At 39.0% G+C, this 18,118-nt stretch overlaps 1 protein-coding gene across 1 annotated transcript in view; it reads right to left on the bottom strand.

The window, feature by feature from the left end:
• Positions 1-11,651, bottom strand: part of LOC104621481 (semaphorin-3D) — a gene marked incomplete at its 3' end in the record, with an annotated part of 61,922 nt that extends 50,271 nt beyond the window's left edge. The window contains exon 1 of the mRNA XM_010287989.1: positions 11,464-11,651. Within this exon, the coding sequence (XP_010286291.1) occupies positions 11,464-11,578 (115 nt within the window). The remainder of the gene's footprint in view (positions 1-11,463) is intronic.
• Positions 11,652-18,118: the final 6,467 nt, after the last annotated feature.

Below are 18,118 nucleotides of genomic sequence, written 5' to 3'. Positions count from 1 at the left end.
GTCACAGAGCCAAACCAAATAATTAACTTTAGACAGCACAACTGAAAATGTATCTGACTGAAACATTTGTTTTTCCTGAAGAAGACTTAAGACCATGGATTTGCACAGGTTCCCTTTTCCTAAGCAGTTTATCTTTCTTGCAAAACTGCCAAAGTAAGCAAACTTACTGTTGTTTCCAAGGCAAAATTAAATAACTTTTTTTTAAAGTGATACTGTGGATATTTAATAATATGCACTACAAATGTAATTCAATATGAACGATTGGCAAGCATATAATCTTTAGTAATGCATAGATAATTCTTGGCATGTCATCACACATACCTGTCCATTAAGAATGCCTGGCACATCGATGAACTTAAAAAGTACCAAATTTCCTTTCTAAATGTAAGGCAGAACATGCAAACCCATTACCTCTATTTCCTGATTTTCAATTGTCAAGCACCGAATTTACCTTTTTTCCCATTACACCTTACAGATCCTTAACCTACCTTCCACTCTCATGTGTAATGGGTAAATAATCTGAGTTATCTGCTTTTTCCACTTCAGTCTTATTTCAAATTCCCTTCAAAGTGTCCCAGTGCTGAGGGGATATCGCTCTCTAAGAATATAAGACTTTTTCCTTATATCTAGCAGAGTAAAATTTTAGGCCATTATTGAAGTCAGAGGACAGTTTTCTTCTCAAGCGTATAGATTGGGAACTGTCAACTTAACTTGAGACCATGCTCTAGCCCTGCTTTTTAAAATTCTCTTCGAGCACCTGAGTTTTAAGCTGCTGAGATAAAACCTCTGCCCTATTCTGAGGGAGATGGCTTATAAATTCACCTATTCCTAAAGCTATCCTGAAAACCCACATTACTAGATCCATAGTGGCAAATAGCCTATGAATTTACTGATCCTGGGAAAAGGCAGCTTTAAATGAATTCTGCTATCCCCACTCTCTCTAGTTAGAATGTAAATTTTTAGATGCCTGGTAGCAACTCAAAATAAAATAACTTTATTCATGCCTGGTTAACCATTTCCCAGTCTTTTGTCCCTCCCAATCTATCAGCCAATCAAATACATAGAAAAGAAGAGAGCGTTGATAGTCTTCAGGTGAAAATAATGGCAAAATCCTCTTTGAATGGCTTATTCAAAAAAAGCTGAGTTACACTTACAGATTGTGAATCAGTTTTACGGCTCCAACTAGTCTACCATCTCATCTCATAAACCTTCCTGCTGCCTTTAGGGGCATAATCATATGACCTGCAATCAGGAAGGCATGAATCTTATGAAGGGCATAACCACGGGGAACGAAGTGTGGAGGTTTAGTCTACACTCTGAGGAACAGGCAACAGAAACAAAGAGCACTCACAGTAGGTTGTGCCTAGTAGACATCTAGCATGGAAACCATCTCAGGGATCTGGGAGTTGCATTAATTTGCGTGAATGAGCACATTCCACTCTGCTGCAGTGGACGACTCCTTTCCTGTGTGGGTGGAGACGTATATTGCACTTTGCAAGTATGTTCTGGTGTTAAAAATGTAACATGGTGATCATATTCAGCACTTTAAGGCACATAGCTCTTCCTTTGTCCAAGTATGATTCATAAAATTATATGCAGTGCTATCCATCCTTTCAAAACAAATTACTGTCATTATATTGCACATGCCTTCAAAATAGTCCCAAGCCATGATTTCAGACTTTACTTTCTTCAGAATGACACAGAAATGGCTAGAGTATTTTCAAGCACCTGCAGTTTTCAACTACCCGCATCTTCAAAGAAACTTCTGAGAACATGATACTCTGCGGAGATGCACACCAGAGGACACCAGAGGTACCCGGAGGACAGACGGAGGAGCTCTTCGCTACACCTTATAGCCCATATATCTTGTGGCCTGATAAAACGACGTCAGGTTGTGCTATTACTTCTGCTCATACTATCTTGTAGCAGCCGTACGGAATATGACGCATTTTAAAATCCTTACTCAGTTTTTGCTTTGTCGATGAAATTTCAGCCTTAGGAAGTAAGATAAGCGGGCTTTGGTTTACACTTGGAGCAAATAAGAATATTGTTGTGGATTTCAGTGTCCAGGATTTAAACCTGCAAGGAGTTTTCTCAAGTAAATCTGAGGTATAATTGGCTACAGAAACCTGGATTTGGCTCAGTAGCTGGTCTGACACTACCAGGAGGTGATGACAGATCTCTTTGGGAGTCTGACTCGCTTTTTATGTAGACCTGCTTTCTCAGAGTGCATATCTGACTTGCTCCACTACAATTGTTATATATGAAAGATATGTTTTTAAAATGGTCAGATATCTCAATAATGCTCTCACTTTAACATTTTTCTCACTAAGTTCGAATGTCTTTGCCAGCTTCCTAATGAGAGTAATGTTCACAGCAAAGTAGACAGGGTTTCAGGCTAAAGGATGAGAGACCTTGAACTGAGTAGCATGAACAACTCTGTTGTAGTAGCAGTGTCAGATGGCATGGGCCTGGAAAACACATTAATGTCCATACTACCAGGCTTAGGAGAGATACAGAGCAGCATGAGTTATTCATGAAGAGGGTGAGTTGACAGTGCAAAGGAGAGTTAATGCCAAACAGATTTACTTGATCATTTACTTCATTAGTGCCTCTGTTTTCAAGACTTTAAAGAACAGCTCACAGACAGAAGAATCCAGACTTGTTGCCTATCACTGCTATTATTGAAAACTATTTGTAGTTTCCCTACTAGTGTAACTGCATGCTACACACCAGTTATAAGAAGCGTCTGTGAGCAACACAGATTTTTATGGAAGCATTCAATAGCTGTATGTCCCACCCTTCCCCACCCTCTGCATGCTCCACAGACACACAGACACACACCCCACTTGCACTTGCATCAAGACTCAGAGCCAGACACTCAGTTTAACAGCTGGGGACCTGCAATAATTTTATCAGCTGAGGATCTAGCTCTGAGTGTACAGCAAGAAGCCACGGAGGCCATTCTTCTCTCCGACTCCAAGCATTGGACCAGAGCCCGCACAAGCTCTACGGTCAGATTGTAAAGCTAATAAGATACAGAGATAAAGTCCTAGCCACTAATAGCATATGTCCTTGTCGAAGGGGCTGATGAGAGCTGGAGCTGGTGCAAGAGAAAGGGCAGGTCCATGCATCTGGGAGCAGATGAGGGGTGAAAGAATTGGATATGGGTGTTTGAGAAGGGAGCAGGGAGGGACAAGTTCTCCTTCCAGAAGCAACATATTATGTTGGCTCAGCTGCCATGAAACCACCCTCTGAGAGAGCCTGTAAGATCTCTTAAGTGCTGATGGTCCTTCAACGCCCTTCCCACAGTCCCCCTGAGGGTAAGGAAGTTTCCTCATAAGTGTCTTTGAAAAGCTCTTCTGGTTTCTCGACTCAACCAAGACAGGTCCAGATGAAAGAAGAGGTAGAGCAGACACAATAAAGGAGGTGAAACCAGGTCTGGGAAACAATAACCAGCTCACCAGCGTGACGTGCTACCCAGGGAGCAAAGGAAGCGTTTGGCAGGGCTGAAGGGGCTGCAGTGGGAGGATTGCCTGCACAGGAAAGGAGGCGAAGGGCAGGGACCACTGCGAGCAGATTTACCTGTCAGTGGAACAGATATTTCCGCTGTTGGCAGCAAACCTGCTGTAGAAGGTTCCTGCTTGCTCTCCCCACACGTAACTGCTTGTTCCTGTCCCCGCAGGGGGGTTCCCTCTCTGACACAGGCCAGATAATATTTTTTTCCCATGCTCTGAATGACGAACAAGAACATTTATAATGACAGTTGGGGCATTAATATTTTAGCTGTTTCTACCATCATGACTGCTGCTTGAGCTTACAAGGCAAAATTAATGTTCTAATGCGCTTCCTACAGAAGTGCAGTACAGAGATGCAATTGCTATAGGGAAGCACTGTTTAAGTCAGTCATTACCTGGGGCAGTGGCACTCTAAGAAAATGTTGTTTAAATGTAGAAAACGACTGTTTTCAGGAAACTTTAAAGACTTTTCTCCTTATATTCTTTTTCCAGTTTTCCAGGTATATCTTACTTGATTAAAAAGCAAGCAAGGTAACTCAGTTGGCTATTGTGAAGTTAAGTTTTCAAAATAGTTTTGCACTGGCTGTAGTAAAGGACCACTTCTAGCAATGAAAATAAAACCAGTTCACATTATAGTAGCTTGGACTAGCATAATGTTCTCCCATGGCAAAGTGAAATATAATTATCAGTTATACTTTCCGACATTGACAGGAGTTAAGTACTCATGAAGCCATTAAAACTAGAGGTCATTGAATAGCTGCATTAATTCCCTTATATGCTAGTTGTTTGTGTTGGAGTTGTGCCTAGCAACCTCTATCAGAATCAGAGTCCCATGTGCAGGGTGCAGGTGGATCCAATATGTGCCTTGTAGACTTAGGCAACATTACGATAGGACTGTACTAACTAAAGATTACAAGGCAAGGGGTATGAGATATGTGTCTGCACAAGGTAACCATGTGCACCACCATATTACCTCCTGTCAATCATTAGTATATAGACATAAGCTACTATTTAATACTGGAAGGTGGGGGGTTGATATTTTTTATTATTAATATTCACATTTATTTATCCATTTTGGGGCACCAGTGGGTGTCATATAAACTGGTGTTGTTTTACATATTCGATGAGAAATTTTTTTCAAAGAAATCCAGGGTGCGTGGATGATGCAGAGGGAGTTGTAAAATCATCCCAGAGCTGCCGGATAAGTTGAACATAAAATTTCAGTGTCTCCAGTAACCTCTTAGCTGTCAAAATCTGTGGTACAGCACAGCATACCACTCTGGAACAGCCAGGATTTGGATCACAAAGGAGAATGCCTGTCTTCTTGAATTACTAGGAAAAAAGGTACCTTTGTCACTCCCAGCCTTGTCTAAATGCCTCTGTTAACCACAGCTAGCCCATCCCTCTGGCTTCTCTGATAGTGCTCTGTCGTGATAAAAGAAATTTTGTCTCCGTCTCTTTCTGCTATCTCGTTGTGTATTTATCTCCAAGGACTTTGACTACAGAACAGACCTCCCCGGCACCCCTTGGCCCCTCTTTGAGGAACTCGTCTATAAATGGAACAGCAGAAATGGGGAGAGAGGAAAGGGAAATAGGATGTGACTCGAGAACCTGCACTGCAACCACAGATGTCCACCGCGAGACACGCTGACGTCAAGAGGATCATGCCCTCAAATTAGTGCATAGAAAGAGAACAAAGTTGGGATCTTTAAACTACTCAGTATTGGGTTTGCTTTACAAGTGTCTTTAGTAAAAGTGCAATGAGACAAATATATTTTAAAGTGCTCTCTTCGAAGCTGAAGCCACTGGTCATGTATCTTCCCCACATTCTTCTTCCAGGGAAGCAGTTTTCGGTGTTGTCTCGTCCTCCTTTTTCCAAGGGAGCAATCATTCTTCCCAAAGTCTTATTCTTTGGTTTTTTTCTCTCATCTTCTGAGATTTAATCAAGTGAACATTCACCAGAATAGTTTGGTATTTTGTGAACACAATTCTTTTTTTATCCAATTGAGGCCCTTTTGTGATCATGAAAAAAAAGAAAACTGTTGCAAGCTACACGCTGTTTACACTGTTAAGAGGTTGATACGGGTCAGTTCTCTAAGGTTATTCTTAGTTCAACTGCTATGTAAACTGTTGATGTCACTGACTGGAGGCTGCTCTCCAGGACATTATATATATGATAATTATATGACAGAAAATGCAACATATAGTTGGATCTGACCTCCAAGTTCACTAGTTTAAAAAAGGAAAAAAATGTCCATAATAAACTTGCTGGTTTTCCCACTACTAAAATGTAACTTAGCTTACAGAACATACAAGAGTCTTTCCTCACACGGACAGCAGTGCCCGTCCATCTTTGACCTTGCACACTTTTTAAGTCTCAGTGTTCACTGCCTCCAGAAAGCATTTTTGAGACAAAACAGGCAATATCTATTTCATAGCTAGAAAATCATCTGAAATTAGGATCTTGACTCTTACATTTTATGTTACTCTACAAAGGAATCTGAGATTTTTCTGAAAAATCATAAATCATCAAAAATAATTAAACAACAAACAAGGAATTCAAGAAAAGCAGCACTTCCTCACTCAGCACATTTTCCTTGATCTTCATGGACATTCAGAATTACAGCTGTTGATATTACCACAAAAGCATGTTTTTACTGATTTTTCTTCCTCTTCCTGTAGAGCAAGCACAGCTGTCAAAATGCAGGCTCATATCTAGACTTTTTTGTACATCACCAGTTTACCACGTTCCAACTATTCATAGTTGTGCAACAACCCCATCGTGGTACTCGGATTATCGACATGTCACAGACGGTTTAAAGGAGGCTCATGGAGCTAAACCATTGTAACCGTATTTTATATGCATATTCAAATGATGCATGACATGGAAATAAGCCAGCTTTACTCAAACAGAACAAACTAACTGCTCTAATGCAACAGTTAAGCATCTCATGAGTTATAAAATGAAACAGGTTTAAAGAAAAAATTATTTAGAAAACAGGATGCTCGACATTATAAAATACCATGTTCAAAAGTTCATTTTTAGAACATTAAGGAAATGTACTAATCCAGTCAAGTTTTCGAAATTCTTTTCAAATTTTTTTCCTGGCAATAGAGCATCATCCTCTGTTTGCTTTGTCACCACGTTGTAAGAATGGATTACTCTTAGGGGGAAGAAAATCATGTGTGCAAAACACTGCATGAAGCTAAACAATCCTTAAGCATGGCTAATTTCCATGTGGAGCTGATGATTTAGCATTGTCATCCTTCAACAGAGGAGACAGAATTGCCTGTCTTTAGTTTACTTATTTAATATTTAAAAAGCAAGAAAGAGTAGAAATTTGATCCTGCTTCAATTTACTTCAGTGGCAAAACTCTTGCCTTGACTCTAGTGGGAGTGAGACTGCATCTTAATTCATTCAATCTGAAGAAGAAGAAAATCAGCTGAGAATAATATTCATGTTTATTAGATTTAAATTACTGCCATAGTTGTTTTTAACAGTGTTAAGTAAATCCTGTTTTAAAAGCCAAAGGTTGCCTTCAGTCTTGCCTTTTCCTATGTGCTGTGTCACAATACAGGATCCTGGTATGTGGTTTGCTTTTGGGACATGGCTGCATTTCCACATGGGAGTGATATATGTTTCTGGATGGCAGTGTGGATATGTCACTGACGACAATGTCCAAATCTGGGCTGGGGCACCCTCCACACCAAGAAAGCAGGGTGCCCACTTCTGCAATATAAATGTATTCTTTGAGTGCACGAACTACTTCTAAGTTGTCCATGAAAAGCAACAAAATAAAGCAAATCAATAGGCTTAAATTTCCAGTTAGGAATCTGCATTTCTACTGGAAAATTTTAGGAGGGTCATAAATTGAGAGGTTGAAAAATTTATTTTTTTTTTTTCCTAGAAGGTAATCAACCTTCTGGTCTGGTTATCCTCCGCCTCTCCCTATAAGATAAAACCTAGAAACATAAGCAAAAAATCTGTATAAAAGAACCTGCCAGTAAACTGGCAAAGACTACTACCATAAAGATAGAGAGAAATAAGACTGTCCACACAGCATGACTCAAACACATAGATTTGTATGTATGAATTATGACACAGGTGCTTCCCTTCTTCAGTAACAGAACTGATGTCATCCCATAAATGACATTATTAAATGAAACTGGTATATGAAAACCTTCTGCATTTGCTGTAGAGGTGGGAATGAGAATGTTAAATGAGGTAGCAGCCAACAAGGATGTGCTGCTTAGGGAACCTGAATGTCACTTTTGTGCTTGCAGAGTTCTGCACTTTGAATGATGGTCATGGGGCATCTCCAGCTGCATGACAATGAATGGCAAATACACACTGTTGCTCTGAGACTGAATGTAGTGTTATACAATGACTATTAAAATATGGAAGATTACTCAAAAAACAGGCCCTAGTTTTCTAAAGATGGTAGTCTTCTATTAGAAGACAGTTTGTGTACCTTCCCCTAATATTAAAGCTATAACATAATAATACAACTACCTCATAATCTTGTAAAAGTATCTAAGAGATAGATTAATTAAGGTCTATGTAGTGAGAGCACTCTAGAAACATCATGACAGCATTGATAAATTCTGTGATATTAAAGACATGTACCAATATCTAAAAGCTTAAGTCTAAGTGAAGAAAACAAAAAGAAATTTTGAAGAATCATTCAGTTAATAAATCAGGGAAAATGTAGGAATATAGGACGAGGTATGTAGCTAAAATCATAGTGTATTATATTAACACAAGTGGAGTATATATGACTTTACCTCTGTATTAAAATATGTTTTAATTGGCTTGTATGTGTTTGTAGTTTTATGTGTGTATGATTTTTCAGAACACATTTTTAGAACTGGGACAAACAATAAAGGAAATCCATCATATGGCCTCACGTTGATACCCACATCATTCACTGGAATATTTCTTAATTACTTAAAACTTAACATTTCCAGCACAGATTTCCACCCCTTAAGCTACGTCATAAAAGATGAAAACCTGTAACTAGGTTAGACTAGACTAAACCTATAACTAGGTTTAGGCTAGATATCAGGAAAAAATTCTTTACTGAGACAGTGGCCAAGCATTGGAACAGGCTGCCCAGGGAGGTGGTGGAGTCACCATCACTGGAAGTGTTCAAAAAATTTGTAGACGTGGCACTTCGGGACATGGCTTAGGGGACATGGTGGTGTTGGGTTGATGGTTGGACTTGATGATGTTAAAGGTCTTTTCCAACCTTACTGATTCTGTGATTTTGTGAACTGCCATTCAGGCAAGCTCTAAAAATTTAATTGCTGTCTGAACGCAGAGGACCTGTGACGCACTATGGTTTATTCAAGCACTCTTGCGGTTATAGACACTTCTTTTAGCTACCCCACCCTGCTCCTTCTCCCTCTTCCTCTCTCCACCACTGACTTCTTTCTCTCTCAAATTCTCTGTGTTCCTTTAATACTGTTCCCTCTTCTTCTTTCGCTCTTCTTGCTCCCTACACTTCTTCGTCCTCAGCATTCGTCACGTGGTGTTCCCTTTCTTCTCCTTACTGTCAGGGCATGGGAAGAAGCAGTTTCCTTGCCCTCAGTTGAGGTATGCTGGGTTGCAGCTGTGAGATGAAGTAATTGCAGGGGAAAGTCCTGCTCGCTTCCAGCTCTCCTGCCTGAGCAAATGCTCGGCCATCCTGGGAAGATGGAGCTATACCATCCCATAAACACATTGCACTTGGAAAGGGATGAAACCTTCCCTTGAAAGGCAGCATCTTTAGCAGCCAAATGAACACACACGTGTGACCAGGTTTTCAGAGCTGCCTGATGTGGCCAATTTTGGTCAATTTTCCATAAAGAAGGAAAAGGGCCCTGGATTATCCTCCGCACGATATTTCAAGTCTTAGTTCCAAAGAATGGAGATGCCAGGACTTGTCAATGACATGACTGTAACAATTTTATGAGAATTGGCAAGACAGTTAATTTCGCCTACATCTTATTCTCAGAAACCTTGGAGTTATTTTGGCTGGATACTTGGGGGTGAGGGGCAGGAGGGAAGGTAAGCTTAATACTGACAACTATATTAAATAGAACATCTGCCATGCTGTTATTTGAGTGTGAAAACAGAGCAGTAACATTTTTCTTGTTCCATGTGGAAAAAGAAAAATATTACCCACCCCACCCCCCAAAAAAAGGCAAGAGGAGGCACAATAAAGACTGATAATTCTCTTTCCGTTGGCTTTTCAGTTCCATCACAGCTCTCCAAATTAAGATTTATGTGCCATTTGTATCTGTTGTTGCTTTTTTTTCCCCCTACAGGGATATAGGTGGATAAGTTTGGATAGGAAACTGTATCCCTCAAGCCAAACTGAAAGGTTTATAAAGTTGCTAATAAAAGTTTGGGTCAGGGCCTAAATATCAATCATCTGTTCATTGTCTTTTTAAACGAGCTCAGGCATTTTCCCAACCACTCCCAACAGGTCTCTGCCACTATTTTAAACTAAGATTTCAGTGATATTTTTTTTTTCCTGTGTTGACCTCAATAATTTTTCTCTCTCCCCCTCTTTACCTGTCAGATGTATCCATCAGGATTTTGCCAAAAGCTATCTGCTTTTGAAGTCGAGAGGGATTCACTAATCATGAGTGTCAAATCCACAATAAATGCCATCACCATATGGTATATGCTACTATTGGGAATTATCTCAAAAGGCCTAGCTGTGAAAAGTCTGGCTATATGTTAGGGGGATTTTATTGCTAACTTTCATAACTCATGTCAGTTCTTTCAGTTTCTGTATTCATTGGCTTAAGTGAGTGCAACTGTTTCCTGAATTTATAAAAATATTGTCAAGATCCCTTGATCTCTCTTCCTCTGTCTCTCTCACAAAAACACATTCAAACACACATATACACAGGGGAATACCATACACAGTGGCACACAAATCTAGCAAAAGAGAAGCTTGTAAATAAATAGTATGTCATTGTGCTTACTCAATAAATTCCTCTGCGTGTTAAACTCATGATAAACATAACCACTGATGAAGGCTTTACAGCCTCCGTTCCATCACACCATCCTAAGCGTAATTCTGTAATGCATAAGAAGACCTAAGTTTGAAAAATTGAGAGCAGAATTTGCTCCCATAAGAGCAGGGTGCTGACATAACTGAAAAATAACTAACTGGAGAGCATTTGCTAAAGAGCTAAAGAAGACAATATCAAAGTGATGTATCTCTGTGCCCTGTAAAAACTGTGGAAGTGTTCTGTACGTTCAAAGCAACAAGGAATCTGCCTTCTCTAAGAACTTGTCCAATAAAGAATTAAAAAATACATCTGTGTTTAAACCCCTCAGCCTGTAACATTCTCAACAACAACTACACATAAGGTTAAGAAAGTCCTTAGAGAAACAAGCTTTTGCGATCCAAAGAGGGAGGAAGAAAGAAAACAACATTTCAAGAGTTTCACATACCGACTTAATGACAGAGAAAAAAAAATACAAAAATAAAATGTCAATGCCATTTGAAACACTTGAGGCAGCTCTCTTGACTTTCCCTGATGCTTTAGAAAGGTGTGTGTCCTCCATGTCCCATGTCACTCCCACCAGCCACATGGGAATGTCTCCAATGGGCCTCATGGCATTTCAAGTAGCACTAGAAGCTTGTGTTTAGTCAATGACTCCCCCCTAATTTATGTATGGTATATTAATATCCTCTAGGAGAAATCTGAAATAATAATTTAAAACCCCAGTTATATTGCAGAAACATATACCCCTCCACCCAAAAAAAGATAATTTAATATTTTCCCTAGGCAGAATTCATCCATCTTTAAGATTTCTGTCATGTGTTTCTGGTAACTTCAGGACAACGTTTCGTTTTCCTGATTAGTAATACAAATGAACTGCTGGCAACACCACATCAAAACAAAAGCGGCAGAATCAGAAAAAACTGCTGAAGAGTTTACCTTTATAGGAAAGCTTAAGTCTTGGGATATTTTGTTTTGACGTTCCAGTGACTGGAAGGAACAGCATGGCTAAAGATAACAGACTACAGGCATGTGGTACTTGGGAAGCTCTCATTCTGCTCTCTTCTTTTGTATCTTCTTTTGCACTATGGTGGAATATCTCCCCGCTTTTCAAACAATCCAAATTTAATCTGGAAACAAAAAGAAAATATCTGTAGATTGTTTGCATTATTATTTAAATAATAAATCTGAAAGCAAGCCTTTAAAAACCTATCTTTAAAGAGTAGCCCATTTAACACTTTTGCTACAAAAGTATTTTTTCCTCTGGTATAAATCAAAATCTGTTTCTTCAATACTGAACTTACACACTTTGAGTTTGGCAAAATATGTAAACTTTTCAAACACCAACGTCAAGCATAGATAAAGTTTAAGCACAAATAAAATTAATGCAGTATAAATAAAAAGAACATTTGCCATTCAAAATTGAACATGCAACTCGTTACTTCATACCATTCCATTGGATATCTTAATATTTTATAACTTTATCTCAGTACAACAGTTATTGTGTGTTTATGATATGACTAAACTGTAATATCTCAGATACCATGAGCGTACAAGCTGAGTTAACAGTGAGTACACACCCATCATAAACTTTCATAAATAAACTAAGAAAATTGGATAGAGCAAGCAGTTGTGTTTAGTTTTAATACAGAAAAAAGTCAATGCAGATGATGGATTTAAACGTGCTTTCAGTATATTTCCAGCAGAATAACTGCCTCAATTCACCCACCAAAATGTCCTATAAACTTTAATGAGTGGTTCATGCTGAGGTCAATAGGCTGATATGGGACTTTGTTAGCACAGTGTGCAACTAAGCCAGCTTTGCAACACTTTTCACTTAATAACAGTCATTCATCTTCCATAAATCTTGAAGTGTTTTACAAATGAAAGTAATTGCCACTGTTCTTATTTTCCCTATGCAAAAATGGAATCCTAAAACTACAGTGAACCTACTTCCTCAAGGTCACACTGCCACCCCAGTAGCTGAACAGAAAGCAGCAACAGTTCTCCTGGTGTCCTGTTTGTACCCACTTAGAAGGGAATTCTTTTGCCCGACAACTCCACTTTTGCTTATGAAATTATTTGAAATGACATCCTGAATTCTGAAGGCAGAACTTGATGGTTAATAAATCATGGAGGTCAGAGCATGAAAATATCTGTGAGACCAGATCCTTTCCCCTGCAAGTGCATGATACCAGAGGTCAAAGGAGATAGTTAGTGAAATGACAAATGTTAGAGTTTGAGTAATGCTGTAAATCAACGAGTAAGGAAATGTTAGGGTTAGTAGCGAGATTAATGGCTCATTGCTTGCCATGAAAATTCTTTTCTGAAAAGTACCGAAACCACCTGATTGAAAGAGTAATCCTAGTGCCCACATCAGCCAGCAGTCGCGCGGACATCAAGGGAAAGGCTCCTTGTGAGCCCATGAGAGATGCAGCACAGCTCACGACCCGCGACGCTCCGCAGGTCTGGCCCTCAAGCTCGCTGCAGCACTGGTGCCAGAGCACCCCTGCGAGCGGCGAAGGCACCCGGAATCGATTTAGCACCTCATGATGGAGGCACTACATCCTTCCTGGCACAAAGAGACTGGAAAGAGGAGCCCTTCAGTTTTCTTTGCCAGAAGAAACTTCTCACAGATGAAGCTGGGGCTTTCTGAGCCTCCAGATCTTCTGCCAACAGCAAAAGACAAGGGAGTGTGCAGGAAGGGCGTGACGGGGCAAGAGAGAGAGGGAAACGATTTGTGAAGTGCCCGAAGTAGCCTTCCTATGGCAGAACATTGAGTTTCATTCTTCTAGCAGATCTATTTGTGGTTGGACTGCGAAGGACTGTTGTTGACTAGACTATCACAAGGTTATATCACCTTAAAGAAATCTATTTTGGGGGGAAGAAGGGGAAAAGAAGGGGAGGAAGGAGGGGGACGACTATATTAAGACAAGAGACATCAGCACTGTTCATCTTCTGTGGGATGATAGATACAAACCATACTTCAAAAAGAAACAATTAAGAAGGAGCCAGTCTCACTGCAAATATGCCGAGAAATCATGGGTTGAGGGTCTGGGACTCAGCCAAAAGCGATCTTACCAGAGGATTTGGGGCTCATTTTGTTGAGGCAAAATACAGTGAAGAATCAAGATTAAATTTGTCACTTATATAAAAAAACCTATTGCCTGAATGCACTGTGATTTGCTTAATTGCAGATTGAGGACCAGCACTAAACTTGTCCTTTTGGTCATACCCCACAGCCTCATTTTTTCAGGTAGGGGTCTTTTGCTAACGGAAATCTTCTTTTTTCTTTTTTTTTTTTTTCCTTCCCCCTTTTATGCGAATAATGTCTGTGAAAATACATTTGCTTTAATTCCTGACACAAGGCGGGTAGTTTATACTGGAGGCAGCTGCTCTGTGAGCTCGAGCCAACCCTGTCTTGTCCTAGATTCATTGCAATCTGGCCAGATTGTCACATATATTTTTCATTTATGATGATCTTTTAATATGATTCCAGCTTCTACAGAGAGTCCTTCCAGCAGTCTAATGACTAGCTCAGGTTAATGAACTTCAGACCAACTAACTGCTCATTAATCTTCAGGAAATATTCTTCCTCTCTGTAGCATATGCAATGTCAATCAGTGTCCTGTGCTTATAAGAACCATAGTCATGCTGCTCAGAAGTAATCAGACCCATGAACAGAAATAAAATATAAAACCTAAAAGTAAATCTAAATCCCTCATTATTTCCTCCCCTCAAAAGTAGAAAGAGTTTTATCAGAGGAGGAAAAATTATTGTTTCCTTTGCTTCTTCAATACCTCTGCTGAGCCCCAACGCACTCTAAAACTTCCTCATCATGAACAGACCCAAAACAAAGAAGGAAAAAGAGTTTGAAAAGAAAAATGCTGAGGCTAAAGCTGCTTTCCCACCTTGGCTTCAGCTAGGAAATATCTGCACTGTGTTAATTATCACCTGTGAGACCAGCTGGGGAAGGCAGTTATGCATACACCTCGCTGGAACGGGGGTATTTCCAGTGGAATAAAGGAGCTATTTGCCCCGCTGTGGGGGCGGGAGGTGCGGTGCTGAAGAGGGGCTGAGGAGCCTGGCTCCGTCCTGCTAGGACCTCTCCGTGGGGCTCATAAATTCGTAAGGGGCTGTAAGTTAAAACTGCCAAAGACAAAATGTTGATCTGCCGGTGTCCTGCCATCTTGCCAGAGAGAGGCGGCTGGACGTAACTGGCACATGTGTGATGTCACGTCCCTGAAATGAGGTGTCACCCCCCTGCAATTGGTCAGATTTAGTGGAGCCTATAAAACAGAGTGCTCCGAAGCTACTGTCTGAAACAGGAAAACCTGGAGCCAATTTATTAAACATAATTTATTCCAGGCCCTTTGTTGCAATAAACAGAGCTCTTCAGCCTTCTCAAATACACAGACAGTAGGGAGCTCTGTGCTTGTGGGAGTTTTTTCAGATTGTTCAGCTCAAACCTATCTAAATGCAAAATCTCGCATTCACAAATACTGTGTAGGTTTCCAGCTTCTCCTGGCGTCATAAAGTCCAGAGCTGAAAGGACTGTGACCCATCTGCACACACTATTTTAACAGTAGTTCATGTGACTCTCAGTTTAATTCCATAACAAAAACCTATACAGAATTGGAGGATAACTCAAACCCTGTCTCCAGCACTAGTTTTCCGAGGCCATTTTAAAATTCAGAATTCTGTGCTCCGATAAAGAGGACAATGAAAACAGCCTGCAGCAAATACAAAAAAAGCAATTAAACAAATGGTACGGCTCAGTTATACCGAATCTTATAGCAACTTACAAATTGCAAGTAACTACTGAAAATCTAGACCCACTTTTGAGTTGGCTCATGTTGAAAAGAAAAGAAAAGAAAAGAAAAGAAAAGAAAAGAAAAGAAAAGAAAAGAAAAGAAAAGAAAAGAAAAGAAAAGAAAAGAAAAGAAAAGAAAAGAAAAGAAAAGAAAAATGTCTGATGGTCACTATGGATTTATAAGCAGGCTGAATAAGTTACCTAAGCCATCTAATCTCAATATGTAAACTATTCTCTCAGATGCTCAACTTTTTCTTTCTTCTCCTCAGTTCTCCCTGTCTGAGATCTTGGGGTTTTATTTTATTTTTTCTATGGACTTAGAAAAGAGTAAAAGATGTCCCTTGCAAACATCAACCAAATGGTGTGTTTAACCTGTTAAACGTATTGCTTTAAAGGATTTAAAACTAATTAGCTGGAAAAAAAGAAACAAAAAGTACTCCACCTACAATTCAAATATATTGAAAGGTACATTATCTGTTTACTCGCTTTGTAGACATACTTTATACATATGAATACAAATTTAAAGCATATAACTTTAACTGCGAATATACAGATATATGTTTCAAATGCATTTACTTGTAGCTGTCTCATCTATAAATTATCGCACATGTTCCAAGAGAAAAATTACTATGGTTGTCTACTGTGTGATTCAAAACTGTACTATGATCATGAATTGGATATAGAATATTCTATGCTATTAAGAGGGAAAACTACAAGAATACTCATAAAATAAAATAGACTAAAAATAAAATTATATCTCCAGACTTATTTAACATCCTTAATTTTTAAATAACAAAGATGACATTCATCCAGAGCACAAAGAAACTATATTCTTGTACCCCTTAGACAGACGGTCTGTTGATATATTATTTGGCAGAGGAGTATTTTCTCTTCATTTTGAAATCTCAGTTTAAAGCTAACTCCATCCAAGAACTGGTAAACAGTATTATTCATCATTATTCTCCTATTTATTAAGTAGCTTTTGTGCTGTTTATAGTGCAGCAAATGTTTTTTCCAGGGTTCTGAAAAATACTTTATTTTCACAAAGAACCCAGATCAGTACTACATCACTCCCCAGCACTAGCAAAAATTACTGTTACAATCAAAAAAAATTATGTGAGCCTACAGCAGGTGATTGTTTTGTTTTGTTTTGTTTTGCTTAAATCATTTGCTTTAGTATATCTGATATAGATAAGGTTTTCCCATAAAGCAGACTTTGCTATTGTTAAATATCCAGACAAATAGTAAAGACTGATACGATGCATAACCCAGCTTGAAACGACTTTTACAAAGCTTTGCAGGCTTTACCTTTACTGAGCTCCTCACAGGATTTAGAGCCTATCCATTCAACACCAGTAATTTGGAAGGCAAGAAAAATCTCTGTTCTGATTATCACTTGAAAAGGGCCAAGTAGAGCAAAGAAAAATGAAGGGACTGAGAGACAAGGAGGATGCAACTGAGGGAACAAAGAGTCAGCAGAAAATCTGTTTTTCTTGCAGAGAACAATCTGATAATAAATAAAGCTCTCCAATGGGTAGAAAATATGTTTGAGGATTACACTGGATTTTTTGTTCATTAAGATAAAGATAAACTCAAGCTAAAGTAAAAATGGAGACCAGGGAAATAAAAGATGGGAGAAGAAGAATGAAGGAACTAATTTGGTTTATTTTTTATAGTTTTCTGCATCTTTCTGAAGCTAGTCTACTGATAGAAGCATTTATAAAAGGCATGTAGCATGTTTGGAGATAAATACTGGTACGAATGGGTAACCTTTCTAGCGTGGTCTGTGTCACACTGATATGAAGAGCTTATCTGACCATGAAATTTACTATCAGGCACTTAAAATTATACACAGAGGAAATGAGCACTTTATCCTCAAAAGATACCAGGATATTTTGCAGGTCAGTGTCAGTGGGGTCAGGATTATACCCAAAGATTTCACATAGATGTAGAAGAAATCCTTTCAGAATGTGACAAATAGACAGCCATGCACACAGACATGTTATATATCGCAAGGAACAGTAATTCTGAAAAGTTTTATCTGTAGCATTGTATTTTTTGGACATATAACGCATAAATCCAAGACTGATGATAAAACAAATGCTACTCTCTAACCCTAATTTTTTGTACATTGCGTCTCCCTTAAAAAAAAAAAAAAATCAGACCTATGATTTTAGACTCTATAGCCTGTTTCTCAAGCATAATGTCTATTGTCCAAGAACAAGGATGGGATGGAAAGCAACCTGCCATCTGATAATGATATTGCAAAAAGGGGATAGGCAGAAGAATAAAATGTCCCAGCAGTCAGATGTCCAACTGATATCTTCCACACATAAATATGCACATGCCTTTCACTTTAAAGTTAGGTGTATATGCATCTCAGATGGATTTTTTGTTGTTGTTGTTGGAAGGAACTGTGACTTCAGATATTAGGTCTGTAATAACAGCTTCCCATAGGCTCTTTATTTAGAATGACATGAGAACACCCGACATGTCTGATCATTAAAGAAAAAAAAAAGAAAAAGAAAAAACACAAGCCAAAGAAGAAAGCAGTGTATGGCACGATTTAGCAACACATAAAAATCAAAAGGAACCCTAAGCCAAACCTCAGTGTTACATTATTTTAAGTACAGCATGTTTCCCCAGGACACCAAAAAACCTTCTCAGTCTATGAAAAGTGATTCTAAGAAGGGTTCTGTAACTTTGGTATCCAAGAAAAGAAAAAGGCAGTAGGATGAAAATTCCTAGAGACATTAATGAGAAGGTAGACTAGATGAAAAC

Source organism: Phaethon lepturus, unplaced genomic scaffold (genome assembly GCF_000687285.1).
Source record: "Phaethon lepturus isolate BGI_N335 unplaced genomic scaffold, ASM68728v1 scaffold19395, whole genome shotgun sequence".
NCBI lineage: Eukaryota > Metazoa > Chordata > Aves > Phaethontiformes > Phaethontidae > Phaethon > Phaethon lepturus.
The sequence above is the reverse complement of the archived record's forward strand: the minus strand, read 5'-3'. Positions and strand labels throughout refer to the sequence as shown.